Source organism: Polypterus senegalus, chromosome 16, assembly GCF_016835505.1.
Source record: "Polypterus senegalus isolate Bchr_013 chromosome 16, ASM1683550v1, whole genome shotgun sequence".
Taxonomy (NCBI): Eukaryota; Metazoa; Chordata; class Cladistia; order Polypteriformes; family Polypteridae; genus Polypterus; species Polypterus senegalus.
In genome coordinates this window covers 80,372,209-80,398,334 of record NC_053169.1, presented here as the reverse complement: position 1 = coordinate 80,398,334, position 26,126 = coordinate 80,372,209, and the positions used below count along the sequence as shown (strand labels likewise).

Here is a 26,126-nt window from a genome sequence, read left to right as displayed (position 1 = left end):
CACCAAGTCCTAGAATTACATAAATCTATCCTATGTTGACAACCAACACGTAAAAGATTTTAATTTGTCATTATCTGGCTTCATCAGTCTGAGTAATAAAACACCAATGCAAAAAAAAAAAAAAAAAGCTCTACCTGCAACAGACTTAAAAGCTTATCTTAAATCTTAAAATATCATCATTCCAGTTTAAATACTTGTCTACTAACCAATCAAATTCTAGAAAATAAAGCTGTTTTGGTTATTGGCATAATACAAAGCATAAAGTCACATCTTCTACTGTACAGCACCTTACTTTTAAGTCTTTAAACTGACTTCCAGTTAACAAATAGTTGCTTTCAAAGTCCTTCTCGTAAGTCATAAAGCTTTAAATGCCTTTGGTGCCATTGCTACTTTGGCCAAATACTGCTCCTGTCAGTGGAGTGAGAAGCCACAGTTAACCGAGAACCTGATGCAGTACCAGACAATTATACTTTATCACAATTGCAGACCACTGAACACCAAAAAGCTGAAGGGAGTAAAGACAGTCAAGTTCATGATAACTATGACTTTGTCCTGTTTACGAATAACAAACATTCCAACACCAGAAGTTTAGCTTTTTGGAGAATGTTCTTAAATGTAGATATCGTATTCATCTCTTCTACTGCCATCAGGCCACATCTTAAAATATGTTTGCTGGAAATTAACATGAATTTGATTGTGTTTTATTCAAAATCTTAACATCTGCATCAATATGTATTTTATAAAATGTTTTTTATGTAATATTTTGTGATTATAAATCTGACTGTTGCTGTATTATATTTATAAATGTGTGCCGGAGTGCTCTGAGACTGCACTCAACAAACAGTGATAGATAAAAAAATAAATGGAATAAAAAAAAGAAATATGTTGTGTAACCTACTGTCTTATCAACCCTGAAATGCCACAGTTTCCACATTGTTACATACTACTGCCTAATCATTTCATTTTCCAAGACAATAATTAGTCAACTATATTACTTGCTCTACATATTTCAAGTGCATTCAGAGGAATGATGAAATAAACCATGAGAGGATAAAGCACCAGTTGATAAATGTGTAATCTTTGCTCATATACGGTAAATTGTTCTTTAGATCTAATTTACATGTTACAATATATTTCACCTTGTGTCTCTTTGTCATCCACTGAATCATCATCTACACATTCGTCTTCTTCACTGGATGAAGCCAGATATGCATTAAAATCCATGGAGAGAATCTCATCTTTCTTGAATTTCCTGTTGAACAAGGTGACACGATCGTGGTCTGTTTCATCCCATGTGAGTTCCACCTGTTTATCAGAAAATAGGAAGCAATCAAAATAAAAATCAATCAAAGTCTAACTGCCTGCAAAGTGGGTGTGGAGCCCAATAAACTATGATTGGTACCCAACTTGAGGTTCACAAAGTCTTTACAGCTCACGGCCCATAAGTGCTACAGGGAGCTCCATAAACACAGCCCCAGGGTGTTAGCAACAAGAAGAACACCAAAAGCAGGTCACAGAATTGTAGGTGTTTGGCTTAAAAGGCACAATTAGAGTGTATCTTGCCAAATCTAGAGTTGGGAAAACTGATGAACAAGGACTTAACTGGCAGGAGAAGGGGGACACAAGAGAAACCATGAAGGAGTGTCACTGAATGTGAAAAGGGGGAACTTTTGGTTATCTGAGTGGGTAATGCAAACAATGACGACATATGGAAGTGAGGGGTTACAATCATTCAGGTAGAACCAAAAAGGATACAATCTATTTGTCATATTACTTTGCATTTGCTATACATTTCTTCTTCCCTGTGTATGCAATCATTCCTTAAAAAACTCACTCTTATATTTTAATGAATTTTGGCCTTCACTTCTTTTTTCTGGCCAGGGATGGCTTGTGAGCACCCTCTACAGTCCACACTATCTTTTAAAATTACAAAAACCATTGCAATGGTTTGAGACTGTTATTTAGCAATGTCTTGCTACAAACCATACTTAGATTACCATGGAGCCCTAACTAATGCAGTTGTTTAGTACACCTAGACAAAATAAACACAAACATACAGTAATATATAAGCAGATTGGCATACTACTACAGTGGTCTGGTGTACAACCCCCAGCTCCAAAGTTCTCACCTCAAGCACTACTTGGTGCATCCCCCCAATTTGTATTATTTTTTCTTTTCTGTTATTCTAGTTTTCCTTCTCTATGACCAAGACCAATATTTCAGGTTTCACTAGCAGTGCTCAACTGTCCCAGGGTGCGCGAGTGTGGGCCTACACATAAATGAGTCCAGTGAACTGGCACCATGACAGAGTGCTATCTTGCATTAAACTGCATTGGACCTTTTGCAATCCTTGAACTGGATAAGCACAGTAAAAAATAGATATAAGGATGGACATACAAAGTATAATAATACATTTTCAATTATACTGCTCCGTTAATACATTTATGATTAAACACTGAGACTTCCTATTAACTCCATTTAATATTAATAATAATTATAAAAATTATTATTATTAACTCTATTTGGCCATATACTGCTAGCCCCCTTCAAGCAGAGCAAAGTTAGGTTAGGAAAATTAATATTTATATTTATATGGTACAACTGTAATGTGCTAACAGACAGTCAAGACAGTTATATAGCAGACAGACAGATAATATGAAGGCACTAAATAATAGACAGACAGACTGAAAGATAGATAATATGAAGGCACTATATAAACAGACAGACAAATTCAATGATAATATGAATGCACTATAAAACAGACAGACATAGATATACATTAGATAGAAATTGTTTGCATAAACTTTCAAGGCTTAATTAACTTCACTAGCTGCAAAATAAGCTGTAATAACCCATTACGTGCTCCCTAAAAAGGATTTTTTTTTGTATAGCTCGAAAATTACATTATTTTTCAGTTTTTGGTAAATTAAAACTTTTTAAAACCTCTGGCAGTTTATTACTTTCCTTTGCACCACTTGAACATGACATGAACTGCTTAAATTTCAACAGAAACTGGAAAAAGACAGTGTTCTAAAACTTTTGACTGGTGGTGTATACATATACAGTACATATGGACATTCAAAACTACATTTGCTGTTGTTTTGGAGAAATTAGGTAAATGGATTGGTGAGCTCTGCAGGAATGAATGGCCTGTTCTCATAAAAATGTTTCTAGTGTTCTATATACAGTATACTCATACACAAATTTATCTTACTGTGATAAAATTTCGCATAAGGCCCATTGTCCTCACTCATAAACAATCACCCAATTACCACTGCATATTTGTGACTTTTATTTCTGATTTTTAACTATAAATGAAACTTCCAACTGTCCCTATGAAATCCCCATTCAAATCAGGAATGAAAATTATTAATGTATTCATCAATTATCTTTCATGTTGAAACTCATCATAAACTGAAAATGCATTCCTTATCATTGCGAGTATAAATGAGGTTTGAAATGTTACTACAATTTAGTAAACAGCTTACAGTGTGAATGCAATATGTTTGAGCAGGAAAGAAAATAATGAGAACACCGTAAACTCAACAAGGACTGAATCAGGAATGTCATTAAACAGCAAGTTACAGGCTGACTGTTTACTCACTCCAAGTACTTGGACATATCACGTGAGGCACCTTCATTGGCAACCTAAGTATGTAAAGAGCAAATCTGCTCTGAAATGACTGCTCAAAAGGCAGCTTTACTTGGGGCAGACGATTCAAATCATATGCATCATCACTCAGAATAGATTCAGGTATTAACAGTCAAACTACCCATGATGCTGTTGTATAGTTACTGTACATGCTTACAAGGGCAGATTCATAAAAACGCAGGAATATTAGATTAAATTAGATAAAAACTTTATTAAGCCATTGAGGAAATGGGCCTAACTGTAGCTGGTCTGGGACTCCTCCCCCCTTATTTTAAAAACAGGAGTTTGATCCAAAACACACAGATATAGGATATACTATATATATACTATAGGAGAAAAACTGTGCTAGACACATAGTTTAGATTTTTTCACAATATTATATCCACAAAACAATTTATTCCATGAGTGATCCATGAACAATGGCTTCACCACATTCACAACACAACCCATCTTGTGTGGTGGAGATGGAACGAAAAGAGATACAGGAACACAGCATAAATATTTAAAGACAAGTTCCATAAAGTTAATATCTCCATTTCCCAACTACCCACAACCACCCCCTAAAAAAAGAAATGAAAATGAAAATAAAAGAAAAACACCTCAATTTGACAACATCTAGAGGTGGTACCCTTGATTAAGTATCAAATGACTGACAATAGACTAACCAGATAACAGTAATAAATGTGTGTCATTTACATCCCTTATACTAACGCTCTACAATTAGAAGCCTTTTCTTTCCTGTGTTGGTTTATCTACCTGACAAAAAAGGAAGAACAGGCAATGAAAATAAACACATGCTCTTATTTAAAGGCAATTGAACATTATGAAGTTAACAAGAGCTCTGGATTTCCTACTTTTGATGTTGCTGTGGCTGATGAGGAGAAATATTTTGGGGTATATGCAGCCAGATCAACATCTGCAGCAACATCTTTTGGCTCGTCATCAAAAGTAACATCGTCTGGAATAAACCTGTAAAAGGAGACAAACCATAACAGTAATTAGAGTGATTTTAAACAGCAGAAGCACACTTGGTCCTTCAGTGATATTTTTGACTTGGAAATACTCCAATATTGCTCCCCTAGCAGGCCCATGATTTCAACATGGAAAATGAGCCTGGCTGATTTTAGTTCTTTTAAGTCAGGCAGTAAGATAAATACAGAAAGATCAAAGACTCCTGGGGTATGCAGAAGAAAAAAGAGCAATGGCAGACAAAAACTGTTAAACAAACCAGTCACAAATTTTGCATTTTTCACAAAAGAAAGTATGTTGTGTCCTAACTTTTAAACTCCCACCAAATTTATTGAAAACCACAGTTTCATTATTTTTGACCATGCACACTTCAAATAATGTGTGAATTTTAATAGATAAGTTACAGGCTTAATTTCTAGGCAAGGAAAAACCCCTGTGTCCTAACTGCACTTCATTTATTCAAAACCACAAATGGTCTTCATTTATGTGATTTAAATAATGCTTACATTTCTAGCATACAAAATACTTTAGACTTTCAATTAAGCCATTTTAACCTATGCTAGAAGCGGTTTCAGATTTATTATTTCCATGTATTTTTCACTTATACTGTTATCCTCATCCTTTCTTCTCAAATAACTGTTTTTCTTATTCATTTATGAGACACAATGTGATTTTTGTGAAGAAAAAACTATTTCTAACATGAGTCAGACAAACAAAGTAATACATATAAGAAACTGATTTATTATATATTGTTCACACCTGCAACCTATTTATATATTTACATAATTTAAAAAAAAAAAAACATTGAGCTTTATTTAGAAGACTGAAACTCTTATTTTTTTTTTTTTTTTTTACTTTGCCATTCAGGTGATTAGACAGCCTACTAGCCTTTTGTTTCATTATTACGCATTTTTAATGCAGAATTGTCTTGGGATCATGTCAGGGTTAGGACAGAGTACTCCTCAAGTTGACATGCATGGTCCTAACCCACAGAGCGAAATCAAAAGGCTTCCAAAAGCCAGAGATGAAAAAAAAATTAAAGACTTGTACAAACCATGAAAGTGAAACCTTACAGTTTTTCTAGTATTTGGGTTTTAAGCCTGGTTGGCTAAAAGAATCACAACAGAGGTAAGTGGCCTGAGGTGGCGAAGCATAGATAGCAATGCTGCTTTTTCATGCTTCTGCATAAGATCCTCAAAGTATACACCTGTCATGATCACACTGGTTATTTTTCTTAACTAAAACTCATGTTTGCAAGAAGCATCACTAAATGCCAAGTACGTGTATCCTTTGCAGAATATCCTGTTCACTAAATGTGTTTGGCCTAGTCCTTATTACAATTTTTTCCTTTAAGCTTATGTGTTTTGACTACAACCTGTTTTGTAATATTTACATTTTCATTAGTTGTTTGTCTCTCTCTAATGTGTCCTGCTATATCCCACAAAGCTGTTATTCATTGTCAGACACCAGATTCACTTTAAGCCTAACCAGCCTATTACATGGTCATGTAATACAAAGGGTTCCTCTTAGAAAAAAAGAAAAAAAAAAAAGTTATAGAAATTGCATTTTTTCCTGTACCTGAGGTCCATTACAGAACAGCTGCTTTCATACTCATATCCGTCACACTCCTCGTATATCTTACTAGCAGTCTCAGGAGAATCACAGTCCACAACTGCATAGTAATATCTCATCCGCTTGAATTGATATTCACGCATCTTTTCTCTGTAAAGTCTACATTAAAAGTTATCAAGGAAAAAAAAAATAAAACACTTTAGAGCATAGATAAGTGACAAATTAACTGACAGTAGCCGAGTCTTTTAGAGTATGGTGTTCTTATTTTGTTTAAAAGGTAATTTTAAGCAAAATGTAACTTTCTAACGTCAAACATTACTCAACATTACAGTTCTGGTGATATTTGGTAGCAGGCATTTTAGAAGACTTACTGGAATCTGTACTGCCAGAAAAATGAAAAAGCAGAAAAAAAATGCAGCGATACATGCTTTACAACACACTGTATGTTTGTTGAATAACCGTGTAAACAAAACAAAACAAAGAGCAGTGATGTGTTGTTCAGATAAAGTAAAAAAAGAGTATGTAGAATCACTCAGCATAAGAATAATCAAAATTTGTAAGTGTGGTCCTTTCTTATATGGATCACTTACACTTGTCGTGTGCTACATGGAAGTTGAGCAAACAAATTATGTATTAACTAATAACTGTCATACTTATGTAAACATTATATCAAGCTGAATAAAGTACACCTCATCCAATGTTCAAATTCTTTTAACTTCTTGCCCTTTTTTGCACACATTGAATTGAAATGGTTTTCCAACATAAAAAAGAGAAAGAATCAACTAGAGCACACATGGGAAAAAGGAATCCTAGTTACAAACAAAGCGCATGCTGCACATCTGAAACCCTGTCACCCAACATCTAAGCACCACCATTAAACATGAAATTAATTGCTGAGCATTTGTCTTGCTAGCAGATATTCTATGGCAGAGTTTCTTAAACGTTTCAGGATTACAGTGCCTTAAGCAAACAAAATGCTAAAATGGTGGAAGCCCTTTTCAAATGTAAAACGTTATGTGAAAAATATTCTAATCAAGAAAATATTTATATACAAAAAATACATATTTATGCAAAAAGATATAATAATAAGAACTTTTTCAAGTTTGTGCTGCCATTGTGTGACACAAATCAATAATAACTGGTGTAAGGTTTGTTAAAGATTGCTTTAATGTACTGTAGGTGTCACATTTAGCGTATTCTGGCTGTTTGTTTTCATTGCACTAACAGCCGAAAAACTACCTTCACAAAAGCATGTAAAAATAACTGGATTAGAAACTTAAATGCTTACTCTCTTAAAAATACACATTGACTATGATTTTTTTTTACCAAAAATTTATCAAGAAGATAAACTAGTCTCCATTTTTTTTAATATAATGTATGAGGAACAATAAGTGAACATATCGTGTTTATTCATAGATAGATCATTCTTGATTTGTTCATTAACATTAAATGGATCCAGAACCCACAAAGAAAACCTTTCCTGAGTTCTGACTTTTATGAAAATTGTCTTCAAATTTAACTAATGACATTTTGAAATGATTGATTACAATAAGTTTTATTTGGTTAAAATTGTAATCTTCATGTCCCTTTTCTGCTTCATTTTCATTTTTAAGTTATCAAACACAAGGCATTTTTTTTCAATTCCTTGTATCCAAAGTTTAATTTTCTTCTTCGGGCCTTCTACTTTATCATAACTGTCAAATATTGTTTATGTGTTTCCTGAAGTGAGAAGTTTAAACTTTTTCTGAAGCTGAAGAATATCTGCAGGGTAACATAACTTCATGTTCCAATCTGTATCTTTTAAGAACTGCACATGACTTCACTAAAAACATCAAACAAAACTATTTTGAGATTTTTATTTGTATTGGTAATAAGAATTAAAAATTACAGGAATATTACTGCATGGTTTATTTGGTTTAGCAAATGTGAAGATCTAAATGCGAAGGGAGGAATGGAACACTGCCTACATGTACAATACACTACATGTACAAAGCAACAGAGGCATTTAGTACCAATCATGACAAACAGCAGGACATCTGCTTTCTGGTTTGGGTAAGCTCAGATCAGTGTGGCAAGACATGCAATCAATGCTGAATGAAATACATGCTTGTCATTGATTGCTGCTAATTTTTCCAGTACTTACAGCTGACACAAGGTATTATGATTGGATGCAGATGGTTGTATAGTGGTATAAATGAGACACCAGTAGAAATTTTTAAATATCTTTTTTGTATCATGGTTGATAACATTCGTAAGCTGACTTTGTTATTTGTCTAAAAGAAACGGCACTTTTGGCATGGGTGGAGGGTGGTCAATTATTTTACTTTAAGACACAGCTGGCAATTCTCACAGTGCAAAACCATAACCCTTTAACCTTCCCCACCACTGTTTACCACTTTTCAGCCAAGGTCCTAAATGGTGAAACAGCCTCACAATGAGAGGTTCCAAGTCTATGGTCCATGCTTAGCTTTAGAAATTGGTAATTGTGTACTCTGACCTGAGTCCATTAAAATAAAAATATAAAGATGTGTAAATATAATTAAAAACCTCTGTGCTTCATTATCTTCTTCAGGATCTTCGGGCAAAGTCACCAGTTCCAGAGGTCCCTGCTGCTCTTCCTTCTTAATTCTTTCCTTTCCAAAATCTGACGGGTAGATCTGTGAGATACACACACAGCAAGAACACATTTATTACGTTCAGCTCCTCTCCTTCAACAACATACAACTCAATCAGTGTCAACAGCATAAAGAATGAGCAGTCAATACAACTTGTAGCAGGTAGGCAAGTACCATGGACAAAAGGCCATGCACATTTGTGCATTTAAAAGAAAGGAATGAGCAAGACCATAGAGTTACATGGATTAGACTTCAGCGTGGATGTGGGCACTGTATGTACCTACATGAGGTAATCAAAAACAGCAACTCTGCATGGGTTTTTAAACACAGCAGTGTCACAAGTGCATGGAGGATTGGCTAACATTCAAAACACATCCATCCAACCCTGGTCCTGTGGTTGGTTAGCAAGAGACTGTGATGAAAGTAAAAAACACAACCTGTGTAGAATAACAGACAAGTTTTAGACAGTCAAATAACAACTCAGTGCAAAACTAGTAACAACAGATGCATATCAAAATGTACGCATCATATCTTCTTTTTACCTGTGGTATGCTAGTCAACAATCCCACCAAATTCTACTTCTGCAAGAGACAACTGTGTGTTATAAATGACCGTTGACACCTAAAACGTATTTTTTTTTTTACCAGAATAAGTGGTGTTTAATGGTCCTTTTCTCGGTTATCAACACACCACATCTTAATTCTGACATTAATGGAGATTAGCATGCCATTTTTATATTTAATTAATCATATTTATATACATATATGTATGCAAATATTTCAAGAATATGTAATTTTACAGCATTATAGTTGCAAAAATTATGAAAGTACTCTAATCCTATACTCTGGGAAGGGTGCTATAAATTAACTTAACTGAATTACAACATTTTGAGTCAAATTTAGGATTTGGCCCACCTTTCTCTAAACTGTGTAATATCTGAAATAAATACCTTGACAGAATACACAATGCCTCCTTTAGGTTTGAAAGAATTGAAGACAGCAAGCAGGTCTTTTGCCTTGAGCCTCTCCCAGTCTATGTTGCATAATGCTAATCGTCTGGTCACCTATGTAGATAAGAAAAGAAATTCTCAACATAGCACTCAGAATGTTGCCCGAGTTAACAGACTAACATTTGGGTTTAATTACATGCTGTCTGGGTTACATCTAACAAAGTCTATTAGAATTACATTTTGATTGATATTGATTTTCGATGCGCCTGATACAATGTTAACAAATCCACACCACATTCATATATAGCTTCAGTTTTTCAGAGAAATAAAGTACAGTGGAACCTCGGTTCACGACCATAATTCGTTCCAAAACTCTGGCCGTAAACCGATTTGGTCGTGAACCGAAGCAATTTCCACCATAGGATTGTATGTAAATACAGTAATCCCTCCTCGATCGCGGGGGTTGCGTTCCAGAACCCTCTGCGATAGATGAAAATCCGCAAAGTAGAAACCATATGTTTGTATGGTTATTTTTATATATTTTAAGCCCTTATAAACTCTCCCACACTGTTAACATTATTAGAGCCCTCTAGACATGAAATAACACCCTTTAGTCAAAAGTTTAAACTGCGCTTCATGAAAAGACAGAGATGACAGTTCTTTCTCACAATTAAAAGAATGCAAACATATCTTCCTCTTCAAAGAATGCGTGTCAAGAGCAGAGAATGTCAGAGAGAGAGATAGTGCATGTTAGAAAAGCAAACAATCAAAAAATTAATATGTGCTTTTGGGCTTTTAAGTATGCTGAAGCACCGCGATAAGGCGGCATTTTTTAGAGGAGCGTCCGTATCTTCTAAGCAAACAGCATCTGTGCAAACAGCCCCTCTACTCACACCCCCTCCGTCAGGCGCAGAGAATGTCAGAGAGAAAAGCAAACAATCAAGCACCACGCGGGAAGCATATCTTATATCATTGCGGAGTATTAGTTAATATGTAATACATGCTCCGATTGGGTAGCTTCTAAGCAATCCGCCAATAGCATCCCTTGTATGAAATCAACTGGGCAAACAAACTGAGGAAGCATGTACCATAAATTAAAAGGCCCATTGTCCGCAGAAATCCGCGAACCAGGGAAATCCGTGATATATATTTAGATATGCTTACATTTAAAATCCGCGATAGAGTGAAGCCACTAAAGTCGAAGTGTGATGTAGCGAGGGATTACTGTACAATTAATCCGTTCCAGACCTTACGAACTGTATGCAAGTATATATTTTTGTAGTTTTTAAGCACAAATAGTTAATAATACCATAGAATGCACAGCGTAATAGTAAACTAATGTAAAAACATTGAATAACACTGAGAAAACCTTGAACAACAGAGAAAACTAACACTGCAATAGTTCGCAATACAGTGCTAGGAACCGCTCGCTAAAAACACTTTTTTTTTTAATGAGTTTTAAGCACAGGGAAAAGAAATGAACATTTGAAAAATCTGTAATTTAATAAACCACCAAGAAAAGCAACATTGCCACAATGCACGCTATGAACTGATCGCTGTAAACAGAACTGAAAACAAAAACATGCCTTTTCTACCTTATGCGTCCAGTCCTCCTTCTCTCGCTCGCTCTCTTTCGTGTGCGTGTGTCTCTCTTTCACAAGCCTGGAGCGCCTGTCACTCCTGTGTGTGTGCGCCTCTCTCTCGAGCGCGCCTGTGTGTGTGTGTGCCTCTCTCACACGCCTGTGTGTGACACGCTCTCTCTCTCTTGCTCGCTCGCTGCACAGGAAATGCACAGGGAGAGACTGAACATGTACAAACCGAAATGGAAACTGGCTTGTTCGTATACCGAGTGAGTAGTCGTGAACTGAGGCAAATGTTTGGTGAACTTTTTGGTCGTAAACCGATTTGTACGTGTACCGAGACGTTCGAGAACCGAGGTTCCACTGTAACTGAAAATGAACACCTACTGCTAAGTGCCAACTTGTAGAAAACAAACATACAGCACAAAATTTCCTCTGATACTTACATCTTCTCCTCGTGGAGCATCCTTCCAAAGCTCTCCCCAGTCATGTTCAATCTCTTCTTCAGCATGCAGAAGCTCAGTCATGTCATTCTCCTCATCCTCGTCAGAACTTGTCTCAATATTTCCCATCCCTCTGGCTAGATCTGGACCAAAGTCACTTTCTTCTCCAGAATCACTATCTTCCTCTTCATCAATCTCGTCCTCAGCAGTTTCAGCCTCAAGTGAGTCATTTTCTTCCACACTACTTCCTTCTTCGTCAGTTGATGATGTACCCACTGTCGATTCATCATCTTCATCAGCTTCTGTTTCTTAAGACAAAAAGAGTGAAGCATTATTAACCTAATGGAGTTGTTCAGGAGCTGCCTGCCTACACAGGTAAACATGGAAGTACTGCAGCTTGCCATTTTCCAATACCTCGTGTCTACATAATAGTCATGAGGCACGAGCATCTATGTCAATGTTTACAGTTCACCTGTCAAATAATTCACTTTATTTGTACTTGTCTTCTTATACAGTATTAATCCACATAGCAAACTGACATTACTTTGGCAATTTCAGCCACTAGAAGAATACTTCCAATTCTCATTTACTCTTCTGTTCTCATTACCTCTTGGACTCATGAAAGAGTTACTGGGGCCAGTGAAAGCAGGCAAGAAGCTGTAACACCAAATAACAGATCAGTGACAGCACATAGCCACCAGACCAATCTTTCAAGGACAAGGTCAAAGAAGACTGACAGCTGGAAAGCCCGCAAACAGAGCTCTGCTGCAGAGTGGGCTGCAGCAAGGCTGCTCTGGAGATCCACCACTTTAAAGACAAGAATTACAGGTGCAGGGAGACCTGGGGCCACTAAAGAGAGTTCTAGTCTGTTGATCTTGCAGTAAATACTGGAATATAAAGACAACTCTCATCCTCAGTGTCCTGGTGCCTAGAATCAGGTGAAATCTGGGGAAAGAGACTAAAGGCTTCACTGGCATGATGAAGAGAAATAATCAAGAGAGAGAAATGAGAGGTAAGAAAGGGGATGCCTTATTGTACTTCTAAACTGGGCAAGCAGCAAGCTATCCAATTGGGCAGACAGAGAGTACAACACTTGCACATTTATGCCAAAAGAAGTAAATATTTGATAGTTCTCTCTTTGCTTTGCATTTAGCGTTCTACCTGTATTCCACACACTTGTGTTTATTCTGTTGATAAAGATAACATTGGTGTTTAGTTTTTGCCAAAATGTGATCATTAGGTTTACACAACAGTGACTCAATTCAAAAATAGTCTTATTTTATTCTGCATATTGTCCCAAAGCACTGTGCATGTCACTGAAACTGCATGACACAGCTGAAGAACATGGACATTTCACTACAGTCTCAAATCCCACTTCTATCCATGTAATCCTTTGCCTGAATCACTCTATAACAGGGGTTCTCAAACTCGGTCCTGGGGGCCCACTGTGGCTGCAGGTTTTTGTTCCAACCAGCCTGTTTTTAATTGGACTCCTGTGCAAATTAAATGAACTGTTGTTTCCCAGATTCCCTGTTTTGGGAACAATATACGAATTAGAAAACTAAGTTTGTTAAAAAAAAATAAATAAATAAAGTATTAAAATGTACTAAGCAGTTATATGTATTTTTTTTCTTAACAGTATTTTCATCTTGATTGTCATTCTACTTTTCTAGGTGTTCTAATTATTTAATTACTCCGTTATTTACTACTTTGTGGGGCTGACGCTAAAGTAGTTGCAGCCTTTCACGACTGAGTGTTGTTTGCTTGGGTTTCTTGTCTGCTTGTTTTTAATTGTCATTATTAAGATTCAATGAAGGGAGCAAATTGCACAGAGAAAGGGCGAAATGCAATAATAAGAGAGTTAAGCATTTAAATCCATAGCAAAAACAGAAATATTTCTAAGTTTCTTATAAATGTAAAAATCATGCTGCTGTGCTTTTCTGAATGTAGAATAAAAGATAAATAATACCAGCTAATTAAATGACTTATTAGGAATCTGGTTGGAACAAAAACCTGCAGCCACAGTGGGCCCCCAGGACCGAGTTTGAGAACCCCTGCTCTATAACATAACATAACATAATATATCTATAAAGTTAGTGCTTTCAGCTTATATTTACCATAAAATGAGCTTTACCAAAACAAAGGATAGTACACTCTTTAAAATCTAGAGACAAGCATATATGTTGCTTATTTACATTATATTTCACTCACTTCACATGTGAATGCCTGAATTACCTTATTCAATAAAATCCAGAAGGGAATTTGAAATCATACATTGAGGACGATGCAAGTACTCTGCGAAACACCATGAGATGGTGAAATGATCCCTATCACCTAACTGAGTCCAGTGTTCACAGAATAAACGTTCTGTGTTGATTTTACATCAAATCTTGAAGTATTCCAGATTTTCATTCATCTTAATGCTTACTTACACAAGGTATGAACATTTATCTACTAAAGTTATGCCTCCTCTCCTCATTCAATTACATTTTCTATCACAATTTTGGACTCCTTTATAACAAGATCTTCTGGTCTATATAATAATGATGGTAACCCTTCAGTCTTATCAGCTCTAACAATTAATCATCTCAAAAGAGTCCCCAAGGGCAAAATTCTCAACTGATGTCTCCAGGCACTGTGACAACACCCAAAATGTTTCTCATTTCCCTGTTATTTATATTTTGACTCAATTTTTAAATCATGTGTCACTTTAGTCAACAAAGTATTTCCAAATTACAGACCTGATTCTGTATCCTCTTCAGCAGAAGACTTTATATCAATGCCTGCAACTGGGAGGACATCTGCTGGTGCTGCTTTCTTGTCGTGCATGGTATCTTCATGCTGATCTTTAGAGGAGGCTTTCATCCCTTTATGTGTTTTCTCTGCCTTTGCCTTTTCACCTTTGGCCTGTTTGGTCAATTTTGATGACTTGCTTTCAATCACTGAGAGCTGGTTCTTTTTTGTCACCTTGCACTTCCTTCCATCATCTCCCGATAATGACAAAGCTTTCTCCTCTTTACTTCCTTGTTTTGCTTTAGACCTTACTTTCTTTTTCTTTTTCTTTTCATCTTGCTCTTTGTCTTCTTGTTCTGAAATGTCAGAATCTGACAAAGCGTAAAAGCGCTTCAAATCATCAGTTGAGGTATGACTGATTGGCCGGCCCCTTTTGTCCACGGTGTACTTCAGCTTAAATTTTTTGTCATAAAACATAGACTGAAAGCGCTTGTCTATCTTGACTTTGCGCTCCTTTTCTGGCATCTCCCAGAAACGTGGGTCCTTCATCACATGGCTGAACCGTTCATCTTTTTTCATGTTTTGCTTGGAAGCCATGTTTTACACTTCAAAAAAGGGAAACCTGATGAAATTATAAAAAAAAGTGCCATTAGTATTTTGCAACTTATATAATGCAAAAAAAAAAATTCAATTTCAGCTACTGTGCATAAAAGCATTCATTTTTAAAGACAAACTTGGAAGCTTTATGATTTCATGACTTTTCAGTGTATTCAGGCCTGTTAGATGGACTCCAGCAAGAAACAGACACAACAAGGAGTTTAGGAAGCAAATCTGAAAAGTTCTACTTAGAGGAAAGATTTCTCTCTGATGGTGTGCTGTGTAAAGAGCTTTGGGTAAACACGGCAAGTTTTTTGTTGTAGTGACTTTCTTAAAAATTAACAATTACTGCTGCTAACTGAGCTTTCTTTTGTCTTAATTGTAACTGATATGCTTTTTAACAGCGAGAAACTTTCAACAGCTTCTTTTTCATTACCAAGAGGCAAATTAACAATGAGATACAAAGCAAGCCAATAGCTAAACATTTAACTTGGTCCCATTTGCACATGCGTCTGTTCAACAAATAAAATCTATTTAATAAAATATCTACAAAGAAAAATTGAAGGACTGAGATATAATGATCTTCTCCAGTCTACAAATTTTGGGATAAATATTCTCAGAAAGGGTGGAGTGGTGGCTCTGAAGCTGGGGATCTGCTCAGCAATGAGAAGGGTGCCGGTTCGAATCCTGTAAATGCCAGAAGTGATTCCACTCTGTTGGGCCCTTGAGCGAGGCCCTTAACCTGCCACCACTCCGTCCTGGGTAGGACATTAACCTGTATCCAGCCCTTATAGAAAAGCATTATAAGCACATGGGAAGTACGCATTGATTTATACTAAACATTACAAAGGTGTTAGGATTAAAAAGATTCATGTCTACATATTCTTTATTATTCTGTATAAACTAGAAAACACCACTATTTCATAAGCCAAAGGGTCAGACGTGCTAGAGAGCTGAAGGATGGGCCCCCTCGCCTAGAGAGGGAATGTGAACTCTTTGGCTGTAAATAATGGTAGAAAGCAAGATGACTTGCTTACCTTATCAAACAGATAAGATAGACAGAGCAGGGTTTGACATCCCCTCAACTAAGAATTATTGGTGAAATTAATAAGAGGCAGGATTATGGAATGTTAGGAATCAGATGAGGAAGAATAATGGCTTAAACGATAAGAATTGTAATAAATGTGAAAGGTGCTTATAGCTGGAGGCTCACTGTTCCATCCGAGTTGAGTCTGTATGTGTGCCATACAATAAAGCCTGATTCTGCGGCCTGACCCGAGACTCAGAGTGCTTTCTTTGGGGCTGAGGGTGACCCTGCCGTGTCTGCCTGCTTCAACACCCTGGAAGCAGGTCCTACAACTTGAGGGCTGGTGGCAGGATTGGCACTCCAACCACTTGTAGAACGAGCCCCGGACTCAGACAGGCGGACAACGTTTGTCACCCAACACACACATCTTTATTTACACTATTTACAGTTTTACTTTTGTGCACAAGCCCAGTGCCTCTGCACCGAACCCCAAAGTCCAGGCCTCTCTCTCTCCAGTGCCTTTCTTCAGGCCGCCTCCACTCTTCTCCAGCAAGACTTCGTCCACTCCTCGCCCGACTCCAGTCATCGAATGAAGGGAGGCGGCCCCTTTTATACAAGCCCGGATGGGCTCCAGGTGCTTCCCGACACCTCTCCGTGGACACTTCCCTGTGTGGCGGCTGCGTACCCAGAAGCCCTCCGGGTGTCCCCAGTCTTCTTCCCCCCAGCACTTCCTGGTGTGGCGGAAGTGCTGAGGTCCAGGGCTCTCCAGGCACCGGGGCGCCCCCTGGCGGTGACCACGGGTCCCCGCAGGGTTGAGCTTCCAAGCTCTGCAATCATGGTCCCCAGTGTAACCAGGGCAGACGCCCCCTCGTGGTCTGGAGGAGGCGCAAGCCCTCCTTCGGTCCTCCTGGGCGTCCCGGCTGGGTACCACCCCCAGCCGTCTGCCACACACTATAAAAAAAAAAATTTTAAAAAAACCTCATTCAAACTAGTGTGGTGCTGAGGTGTCACCTGTTGCACGGCTATACTCGGGACCTAATTTGGGAAGCCGAGGTGGTTCGTCATGTGGCAATGCGCTGTATCAGTGTGTGCTCCCAACCTCCTCCTCCTATTTTCAGAAAACGAAAATCATCAACATTACAAATACCTGATTTGACAGAAAAGGAACACTCAAACGTCACTGAATTAAATAATATATTAACAGTAAGAGCTGGTTTTGAACTAAAAACCTGCTTGGAGTCTGTGATATAGCAGGTATGCAGCTCAGAAGGAAAGGCTAATTTTTAAATAATCCATTTGGCTGCGTCAGTCTCCCTGGGTGCGATTATGCAGCCGCAGGGAGTTGGTGAGGTAACTGGGGCGAGTCGCACCTGCACGTGAGGGTGCGATCTTTCTCAATTGCTGCTGTTCAACTCCTCTTTTCTGATCAGTTTCATATAGATGCACATATTAAGTTCAAATCCTTGATGCATTCCTACAGAGGAGTCAGTGTGTCAGTACATATATGCAGTGCCCTTCAATAATGTTTGGGACAGTCAGATTTTTCCTTGATTTATTTACCCCTCTGTTCCACCGTTTAAAATTACAAATCAAACAATTCAGACGTGGTTAAAGTTCACATTGCAGACTTTTATTTAAAATGCTTTGCATACATTTTGGTCACACCATCTAGTAATGCCAACATGTTTTCTACATCGTCCCCCCATTTCAGGGTACCATAATATTCAGACACCACAATGGCAGGTCTATTAAAACAGTCACATTTAGAACTCTGTGCATATCCCTTGCACGTAATGTGCACCTGTGAGTCATACACATCACCAGGTGCTGAAGATCTTTTCTGGTACTGTATAGCTCTGCCAAGCCTCTAATTCAGCCATCTAGTGCAGTTCCAAACACTATGGAGAATATTGGATATGGAGACAACCTGTGAGGTCCTATGCTACTTCTCGTCCACTCACGTCAGGTCTGCTACTGAATAGCAATTGGTGATGCAACCGCTGCATTGTATCAAATCTCACGCCAGACACTTTTATGCATAGCTTTTAGATCTAGAAACAAACTGTCCAGCTCCATTTGAAAGTCTGACTCCCTCAAGGAGGTTGTTTGGTGAATTTCCGGCTGTCAGGTTTTTGAAACGTAGGAACTGCAACTCGCTTGTATTTTGTTTTGAGCTCCACGCTTGTGATGATCAGTTTTGTACTAGTGTCCTCTAAAACTTGTTCCTAAACAGTGTGCAGACTAAGGTTTACAAACCGGATTCCAAAAAAGTTGGGACACTAAACAAATTGTGAATAAAAACTGAATGCAATGATGTGGAGATGGCAAATGTCAATATTTTATTTGTAATAGAACGTAGATGACAGATCAAACGTTTAATCTGAGTAAATGTATCATTTTAAAGGAAAAATATGTTGATTCAAAATTTCACGGTGTCAACAAATCCCAAAAAAGTTGGGACAAGTAGCAATAAGAGGCTGGAAAAAGTAAATTTGAGCGTAACGAAGAGCTGGAAGACCAATAAACACTAATTACGTCAATTGGCAACATGATTGGGTATAAAAAGAGCTTCTCAGAGTGGCAGTGTCTCTCAGAAGCCAAGATGGGTGGAGGATCACCAATTCCCACAATGTTGCACAGAAAGATAGTGGAGCAATATCAGAAAGGTGTTACCCAGCAAAAATTGCAAAGACTTTGCATCTATCATCATCAACTGTGCATAACATCATCCAAAGATTCAGAGAATCTGGAACAATCTCTGTGCGTAAGGGTCAAGGCCGTAAAACCATACTGGATGCCCGTGATCTCCGGCCCTTAAACGACACTGCACCACAAACAGGAATGCTACTGTAAAGGAAATCACAGAATGGGCTCAGGAATACTTCCAGAAACCATTGTCAGTGAACACAATCCACCGTGCCATCCGCCGTTGCCAGCTGAAACTCTACAGTGCAAAGAAGAAGCCATTTCTAAGCAAGATCCACAAGCTCAGGCGTTGTCACTGGGCCAGGGATCATTTAAAATGGAGTGTGGCAAAATGGAAGACTGTTCTGTGGTCAGACGAGTCACGATTCAAGTTCTTTTGGAAATCTGGGACGCCATGTCATCCGGACCAAAGAGGACAAGGACAACCCAAGTTGTTATCAACGCTCAGTTCAGAAGCCTGCATCTCTGATGGTATGGGGTTGCATGAGTGCATGTGGCATGGGCAGCTTGCATGTCTGGAAAGGCACCATCAATGCAGAAAAATATATTCAGGTTCTAGAACAACATATGCTCCCATCCAGACGTCATCTCTTTCAGGGAAGACCCTGCATTTTTCAACAAGATAATGCCAGACCACATTCTGCATCAATCACAACATCATGGCTGCGTAGGAGAAGGATCCGGGTACTGAAATGGCCAGTCTGCAGTCCAGATCTTTCACCTATAGAGAACATTTGGCGCATCATAAAGAGGAAGGTGCAACAAAGAAGGCCCAAGACGATTGAACAGTTAGAGGCCTGTATTAGACAAGAATGGGAGAGCATTCCTATTTCTAAACTTGAGAAACTGGTCTCCTCGGTCCCCAGACGTCTGTTGAGTGTTGTAAGAAGAAGGGGAGATGCCACACAGTGGTGAAAATGGCCTTGTCCCAACTTTTTTGGGATTTGTTGACACCATGAAATTCTGAATCAACATATTTTTCCCTTAAAATGATACATTTTCTCAGTTTAAACTTTTGTTCCGTGATTTATGTTCTATTCTGAATAAAATATTAGAAGTTGGCACCTCCACATCATTGCATTCAGTTTTTATTCACGATTTGTATTTTGTCCCAACTTTTTTGGAATCCGGTTTGCACTTGCCGATGTTGACCTCTTTTTTTAAGACTCTTTGCACACAACTGTCTGCTAAGCAAATAACTATAAATGTACATGTAAATTAATTTTTTTGATAATTTCTAAATACACTAGTGAAAATTTTCAACACAGCAGAATGGACGCAAAAAATTAGTCAAATAAGTAAATGATACTTTCATTAATAGCAATGTTTGACTTCTACATAAAACTCTTTATTATAAGAAGGCTAGCACCCAGCGCAACTTTTCAAAATCCATGCTCTAGAACCCTGACAAGTGAAGACCAGTACACCGTAATTCAGGGCGCTGTATTTCCTTTTGTTATGCATCCGTGAGTGCACTGCGAGACACCTAGGACGGAGTTAGTACTACACAGCCTTAAAAACACTCAAGTACCTAATGTTACGTGAATATGCGTGACTTTATAATCTAGTTCAACTGTCACGTTTCACTTCATAAAACTGCACATACAGAATACATGTTCGCAAGACTGACATCGCTCTTAAACACTGTTATGGTATCAGCTTCAACCAGTAAGGCTACCAACTGTAAGGAAAGAAAGCACCTTGCAAAAATGCATACAAACTAAAAAAAACAACAAATTTATCTCCATGTCGACTGGATTCATGCCGACTGTGTTCAATTTTTAAGCGAAAAACATGGTTATAACACTATATAAGATGGTGCGATTTTCACATATTATTTTAATAAAGGACAAAAGCAGCAAAAGTTAATATCGCGTACAGTAATAAACATTACCTTACCCTGATATCACCAGCCCTGTACAATCTGACTGTAACCCACGTGCTTTGTTTCCCACAATCCATCTGTGCAACATACGCCCGCCCAGGTTCTACGGCGAATCAAAAGGGTCAAAAAGATATGGTTGCCAGCTTTACACAGTACTTGGGAATGTTCTCTTACTAAATTATGTTTTTTTAATTAATTATACTTGAAAAGTGATCCAAAACTTGGAATAGGATGGCGATTAACTGGACTGCAGATTGTGTGAATCGGCATTGATAAGGGCAAAGTGTACATCTTTTTCGACATGACTGCAGTGTGCAGACTGACTCGCATGCTGTCCTTCGGCGGGTGTTTCAGTCTTATTGGACGCCAATGGACGCCTCTTCTAAGGACATCTTCAAGTGTCACAATGGACGCTTTAAGGACAGCCTCATCAAGCGCTTCAATGAACGTTTTTGATAGAAGCATGAAAAGGAAACAAAAGGCTTGGGCATCGGCTCTGGTAGATGCTGATAAATACGATTACTTAAGAAACGAGGTATATGACGAAATGGATCACTTTCGATTGGACTTTTTTCTGTACTTTTCACATAGAGTTAAAAACGCAAGTGGCAAGCAGAGCCTTCTTTTCAAGCAACATATTTTTTATCATATTTTCATCCCGCTAGCTGAATAATAATGTTAATAATGTATTTTATGAGCAGCTCAGTGGTAGCATCGCAGTAGGGAGACCGGGATTCATTAATCCTTTAATGGAGTTTGCATGTTCTCCCCATGTTTGCAAGGGTTTCCTGGAGGTTCTCAGATTTTCTGCCACAGTTCAGAGACATGCACGTTAGGTAGACTGACAGTGTTAAACTGGCCCGTGTGCTTGTGTTTTCAACCTGCGATGGACTGGCACCCTGTCCAGAGACTGTTACTGCATTGTGCACTGTGCTTGCTGGGGTAGGCTCTACAGTAGCTTCCCTGCAACCTAAAGCCAGTTTAGGAGATGGATAGATTTTCAGTTTAATTACCAAAAACATTCTGCTTCCTTATTTTTTTGAATGGAAGGCCAGAACTAACCTGGGAGAGGTAGTCAACCTGTTGCAGAACAGGCGATTCACCCCATCACACTCATAGATAGATAGATAGATAGATACTTTATTAATCCCAAGGGGAAATTCACATAATCCAGCAGCAGTATACTGATACAAAGAAACAATATTAAATTAAATAGTAATAAAAACGAAAAAAATTAAAATAAAATTAATGTTAGCATTTACTCCCCCGGGTGGAATTGAAGAGTCGCATAGTGTGGGGGAGGAACAATCTCCTCAGAGGAGATCCACTGCTCCACTGACAGACTGTCTGGAGATGATCCTGTTAAGTGGATGCAGTGGATTCTTCATGATTGACAGGAATTTGCTTAATGCCCGTCGCTCTGCCACAGATGTTAAACTGTCCAACTTTAATCCTACAATAGAGCCTGCCTTCTTAACAAGTTTGTCCAGGCGTGAGGCGTCTTTCATCTTTATGCTGCCACCCCAGCACACCACCGCGTAGAAGAGGGCACTCGCCACAACCGTCTGGTAGAACATCTGCAGCATCTTACTGCAGATGTTGAAGGATGCCAACCTTCTCAGAAAGTATAGTCGGCTCTGAGCTTTCTTACATAGAGCATCAGTATTGGCAGTCCAGTCCACTTTGTCATCCATTAGTTGAGACTTAATTTCTAGTCTCCAATCAACTTACTCTAGCCATCTTTAAGACAGGAGGAAACCAAGTAAATAAGTGTGGTTTTCATTTCAGTATGAATATTAGCTTATTGTTTTGTTAGCGTTTTAACGTCTGTTATAAGCTGCTGTAGTGTTATTTGTTTTATTGTGGTCAGACATGAAGGTCACAGAGAGAGAACTACTTTACCTTTGTGCTATACAGCAGTACAACTGACCTTGAATTTATGAGTGAGTGTATTTCAATGATGGCAGCACAATCTCTCCTGGCCAAGTTAGTTTAGTGTCCTGGTGGCTTTGCACAATAACCCTATGTCAGTTTAAGATACCTCCAGATACGTGCATGCAATTGTCATTAATTGTCTGAGATGTGTACCCAGTAATGGACTTGCATTCCAGCCTGATGTTGGGTGCTCCATGGTGCCATTGTGTCATAAAATAGAAGAGATAACTCGTATCCTAAACATAGAATTTTTCATAACTAAAGCTACATTGCTTGCTTGTGGTTGTCCATCCATCCATTTATTCCATCTGAACTCACTATCAAGTAACACTGGTAAGCACTTTTAGCCTTTTTCTTTGTAGCCCTGTGTCTTATTTTCATAATCAGCAGTCCAAAACACTTAATGTTTTACTATAATCTTTAATATTATAAAAAGATTTGCTAGGCTTTATTTTACATTATATTTTTTGCATTATACACTTTGCAAAACTGTAACATACATTGCATACATATGCAATGCTTGAAGGTGTGCATTAAAGTTAATACACAAGTAAATTCCCAACTTAATCCAATTCAGGGTCACGGAGGACTAGAGTCTGTCCTGGCAGCACTGACACAGTAGGAAAGGTTTGGAAGCATGCATGAATAACCCTGGAAAAAGTACCTGTCCATTACAGGGCACAGAAATGGACACACCTACACATTAGACCAAATTAATTCGCCCATCTTTCGGGATGTGGTAGGAAAACCCATGCACTAATACACAACAAGAACATGCAAACTCCACAAAAACAACTACAGTACCAGAAACAGGATTCAAATCTATGATGCTGGATTCATGAGGCAGCAGTGCTAAACACTTCCCAACCCTGCTGTCATTAAAGTTAATAATCAATCATAACTTAAAACCAACTCATCCATCCATCATTTCATTCATTCATTTTCATAGCTCAGTTTTTCAGTTTCTGGTTACAGAGAGCATGAAACTTCTTTGAATGGGATAGTAACCCACTATAGAGCACATTTACTTCGATACTCTTTGTTGTGGCAAAGCAGAGATTAAAGGAGACATATATAATTAAGAGTTTCATTTCTGTAAAGTAACTGCGAAAAGATCCCTATTTAGCTTGGAATAAAGTGTTAATAAATCTAACAAGAGTTTTATAGTAGTTTTCGAACACCACTCCAAGGTACATTTTAAACCGCATCATTTGAATGGCAAAGGAGCCTTAGAAAGGTAAAGAATGTGAGAACTGAAGATGGCTCCATAAAACTGAATTGCATTTTGCAGAGAAGAGGGATGTGAAGCTTAGTGGCAAGGTGAAGGTGGTTTTCAGAGGATCTCAGTAGCCTCAAGGATTATAAAGAAAAATGTTATGGGTAAAGAAATTTGTGATAGTGGTATCCAGGCCAGGAATGCTAGATGCTCAGATAGACCAGGTTCAGCGCTATGAGTCAAACCACGGGAAGGTCATTCTGCTTAGGGTGCCACTGCAATGATAAAATAACCACATTGACAACACAGATGAATCACAGCACAAATAATAATCCTTCAGCATACAAATCCACTAGCAGTCTCTTGTCAGGGGGCCCATAATATAAGTCTACAGAGATGACTGGAGTACATGAGTTGTTCTGGCTGTCATCTTCTCCACATGTTGTCGGAACGTGCGGAAGATTATGGAGAGTTGCAACTGAACAGTTCCTGGGATGAGTTAGTTAACCAAATGTGATTCTCCAGTGTGTCCAGCATCCAGCAGTGCCAGAGTCTCAAAATGCCAAGATGTAGTAAAACTTTTTGTAATGTTAGGATAATATTGTTTTCATATAAGAAATCAATTAGTGTCTTACTAGGAGTTGGCCCCTCCTTTACAAAAGATGTTTGTATAAAACATAAAATTTTCTTTGCCTTTCTCCAGGCAGAACCAAAAAAAATACTTTCTCATGGATTTATATGTTGTGCGATAATAATGAAAACAGAGGCAAGCAATGCATAATTAAAAGGGCAAGTGAGCGCTGTAACATATTGATAGTAATAATAATCAGAAATAAAAAACGTATATAAGGCAATCTATTTATATGAGTGTGAAGCTTATTAAATAAACAGACCACAGTGAAAACAGCAAATCTTTAATTTTCACTGCTGCCTACAATATTAATTTTCAGTAATCTGTAAATATGAAGGTCCACAAAGCTAGAAATCAACAAGGACCCATTGTTAGCAGCAGGCACTAATTCCAAACATCCATTTTATTTTGTTCTTTTTTTAGGTTGCCAGCAGAATTGCAGACCGAATATTTGATGTTGCAAGGTAGGATATTAAATCTTTTCTTTTCAATTCTAAGTATGTTTTGGAAGTAAAAGATGCATCAGTTTAAATTATTTCTGTATAGTAACTCTGCTGTGACTTCATTTTTTAAAATGCATACATATTTAAAAGTGACCGGGATAGATTTTCATGTATAAAAAATTAAGACAGATTAAGTAAATGGTAAAATTACATATTCATAGTGAGTTCTTAATTTCTTTTCAAAAAGCATCTCTGTGTTAATGATCTTGGGTTCACAATCCAGTCATATTTGGGCTAAAAACCTGGAGTGGTTTAGATGTCAGTCTGCTAGAATTACTAAACCAATTTGGGCCTTGTTGCTGGATTCTAAAATACACATGGATCTTGGTCTCTGAATCTGTCTCCCCATGGACAGTCCTTTGTTTAGGTTTAATGTTGGAACCCTAGCCATGCAGTATAGTTTATTCACTTGAAGTAGGTGCAGTGCATCCAGAAAGTATTCACAGCACATCACTTTTTCCACATTTTGTTATGTTACAGCCTTATTCCAAAATGGAATAAATTAATTTTTTTCTCCAGAATTCTACACACAACACCCCATAATGACAACGTGAAAAAAGTTTACTTGAGGCTTGTGCAAATTTATTAAAAATAAAAAAACTGACAAATCACATGTACATAAGTATTCACAGCCTTTGCTCAATACTTTGTCAATGCACCTTTGGCAGCAATTACAGCCTCAAGTCTTTTTGAATATGATGCCACAAGCTTGGCACACCTATCCTTGGCCAGTTTCGCCCATTCCTCTTTGCAGCACCTCTCAAGCTCCATCAGGTTGGATGGGAAGCGTCGGTGCACAGCCATTTTAAGATCTCTCCAGAGATGTTCAATCGGATTCAAGTCTGGGCTCTGGCTGGGCCACTCAAGGACATTCACAGAGTTGTCCTGAAGCCACTCCTTTGATATCTTGGCTGTGTGCTTAGGGTCGTTGTCCTGCTGAAAGATGAACCGTCGCTCCAGTCTGAGGTCAAGAGCGCTCTGGAGCAGGTTTTCATCCAAGATGTCCCTGTACTTTACTGCAGTCATCTTTCCCTTTATCCTGACTAGTCTCCCAGTTCCTGCCACTGAAAAACATCCCCACAGTATGATGCTGCCACCACCATGCTTCACTGT

At 38.1% G+C, this 26,126-nt stretch overlaps 2 protein-coding genes across 5 annotated transcripts in view; one reads left to right on the top strand and one right to left on the bottom strand.

Moving 5' to 3' along the window:
- The window catches only part of esf1 (ESF1, nucleolar pre-rRNA processing protein, homolog (S. cerevisiae)), a 56,203-nt gene extending 35,389 nt beyond the window's left edge, over nt 1-20,814 (bottom strand). For 2 of the 3 annotated variants that reach the window (XM_039737882.1, XM_039737884.1), the window contains exons 1-8: nt 20,743-20,814; nt 14,522-15,135; nt 11,784-12,088; nt 9,758-9,871; nt 8,741-8,850; nt 6,200-6,352; nt 4,507-4,621; nt 1,140-1,305 (exon numbers count right to left, since the gene is read on the bottom strand). In XM_039737882.1, the coding sequence (XP_039593816.1) occupies nt 1,140-1,305; nt 4,507-4,621; nt 6,200-6,352; nt 8,741-8,850; nt 9,758-9,871; nt 11,784-12,088; nt 14,522-15,110 (1,552 nt within the window). In that variant the 5' untranslated portion in view covers nt 15,111-15,135; nt 20,743-20,814. The remainder of the gene's footprint in view (nt 1-1,139; nt 1,306-4,506; nt 4,622-6,199; nt 6,353-8,740; nt 8,851-9,757; nt 9,872-11,783; nt 12,089-14,521; nt 15,136-20,742) is intronic. The other variant, XM_039737885.1, reaches the window with a different exon arrangement.
- Nucleotides 20,815-20,840: 26 nt separating this feature from the next.
- Nucleotides 20,841-26,126, top strand: part of ndufaf5 (NADH:ubiquinone oxidoreductase complex assembly factor 5) — a 39,775-nt gene continuing 34,489 nt past the window's right edge. The window contains exons 1-2 of one of the 2 annotated variants that reach the window (XM_039737887.1): nt 20,841-21,263; nt 24,934-24,974. In XM_039737887.1, coding sequence (XP_039593821.1) covers nt 21,030-21,263; nt 24,934-24,974 — 275 coding nt within the window. In that variant the 5' untranslated portion in view covers nt 20,841-21,029. The remainder of the gene's footprint in view (nt 21,264-24,933; nt 24,975-26,126) is intronic. The other variant, XM_039737886.1, reaches the window with a different exon arrangement.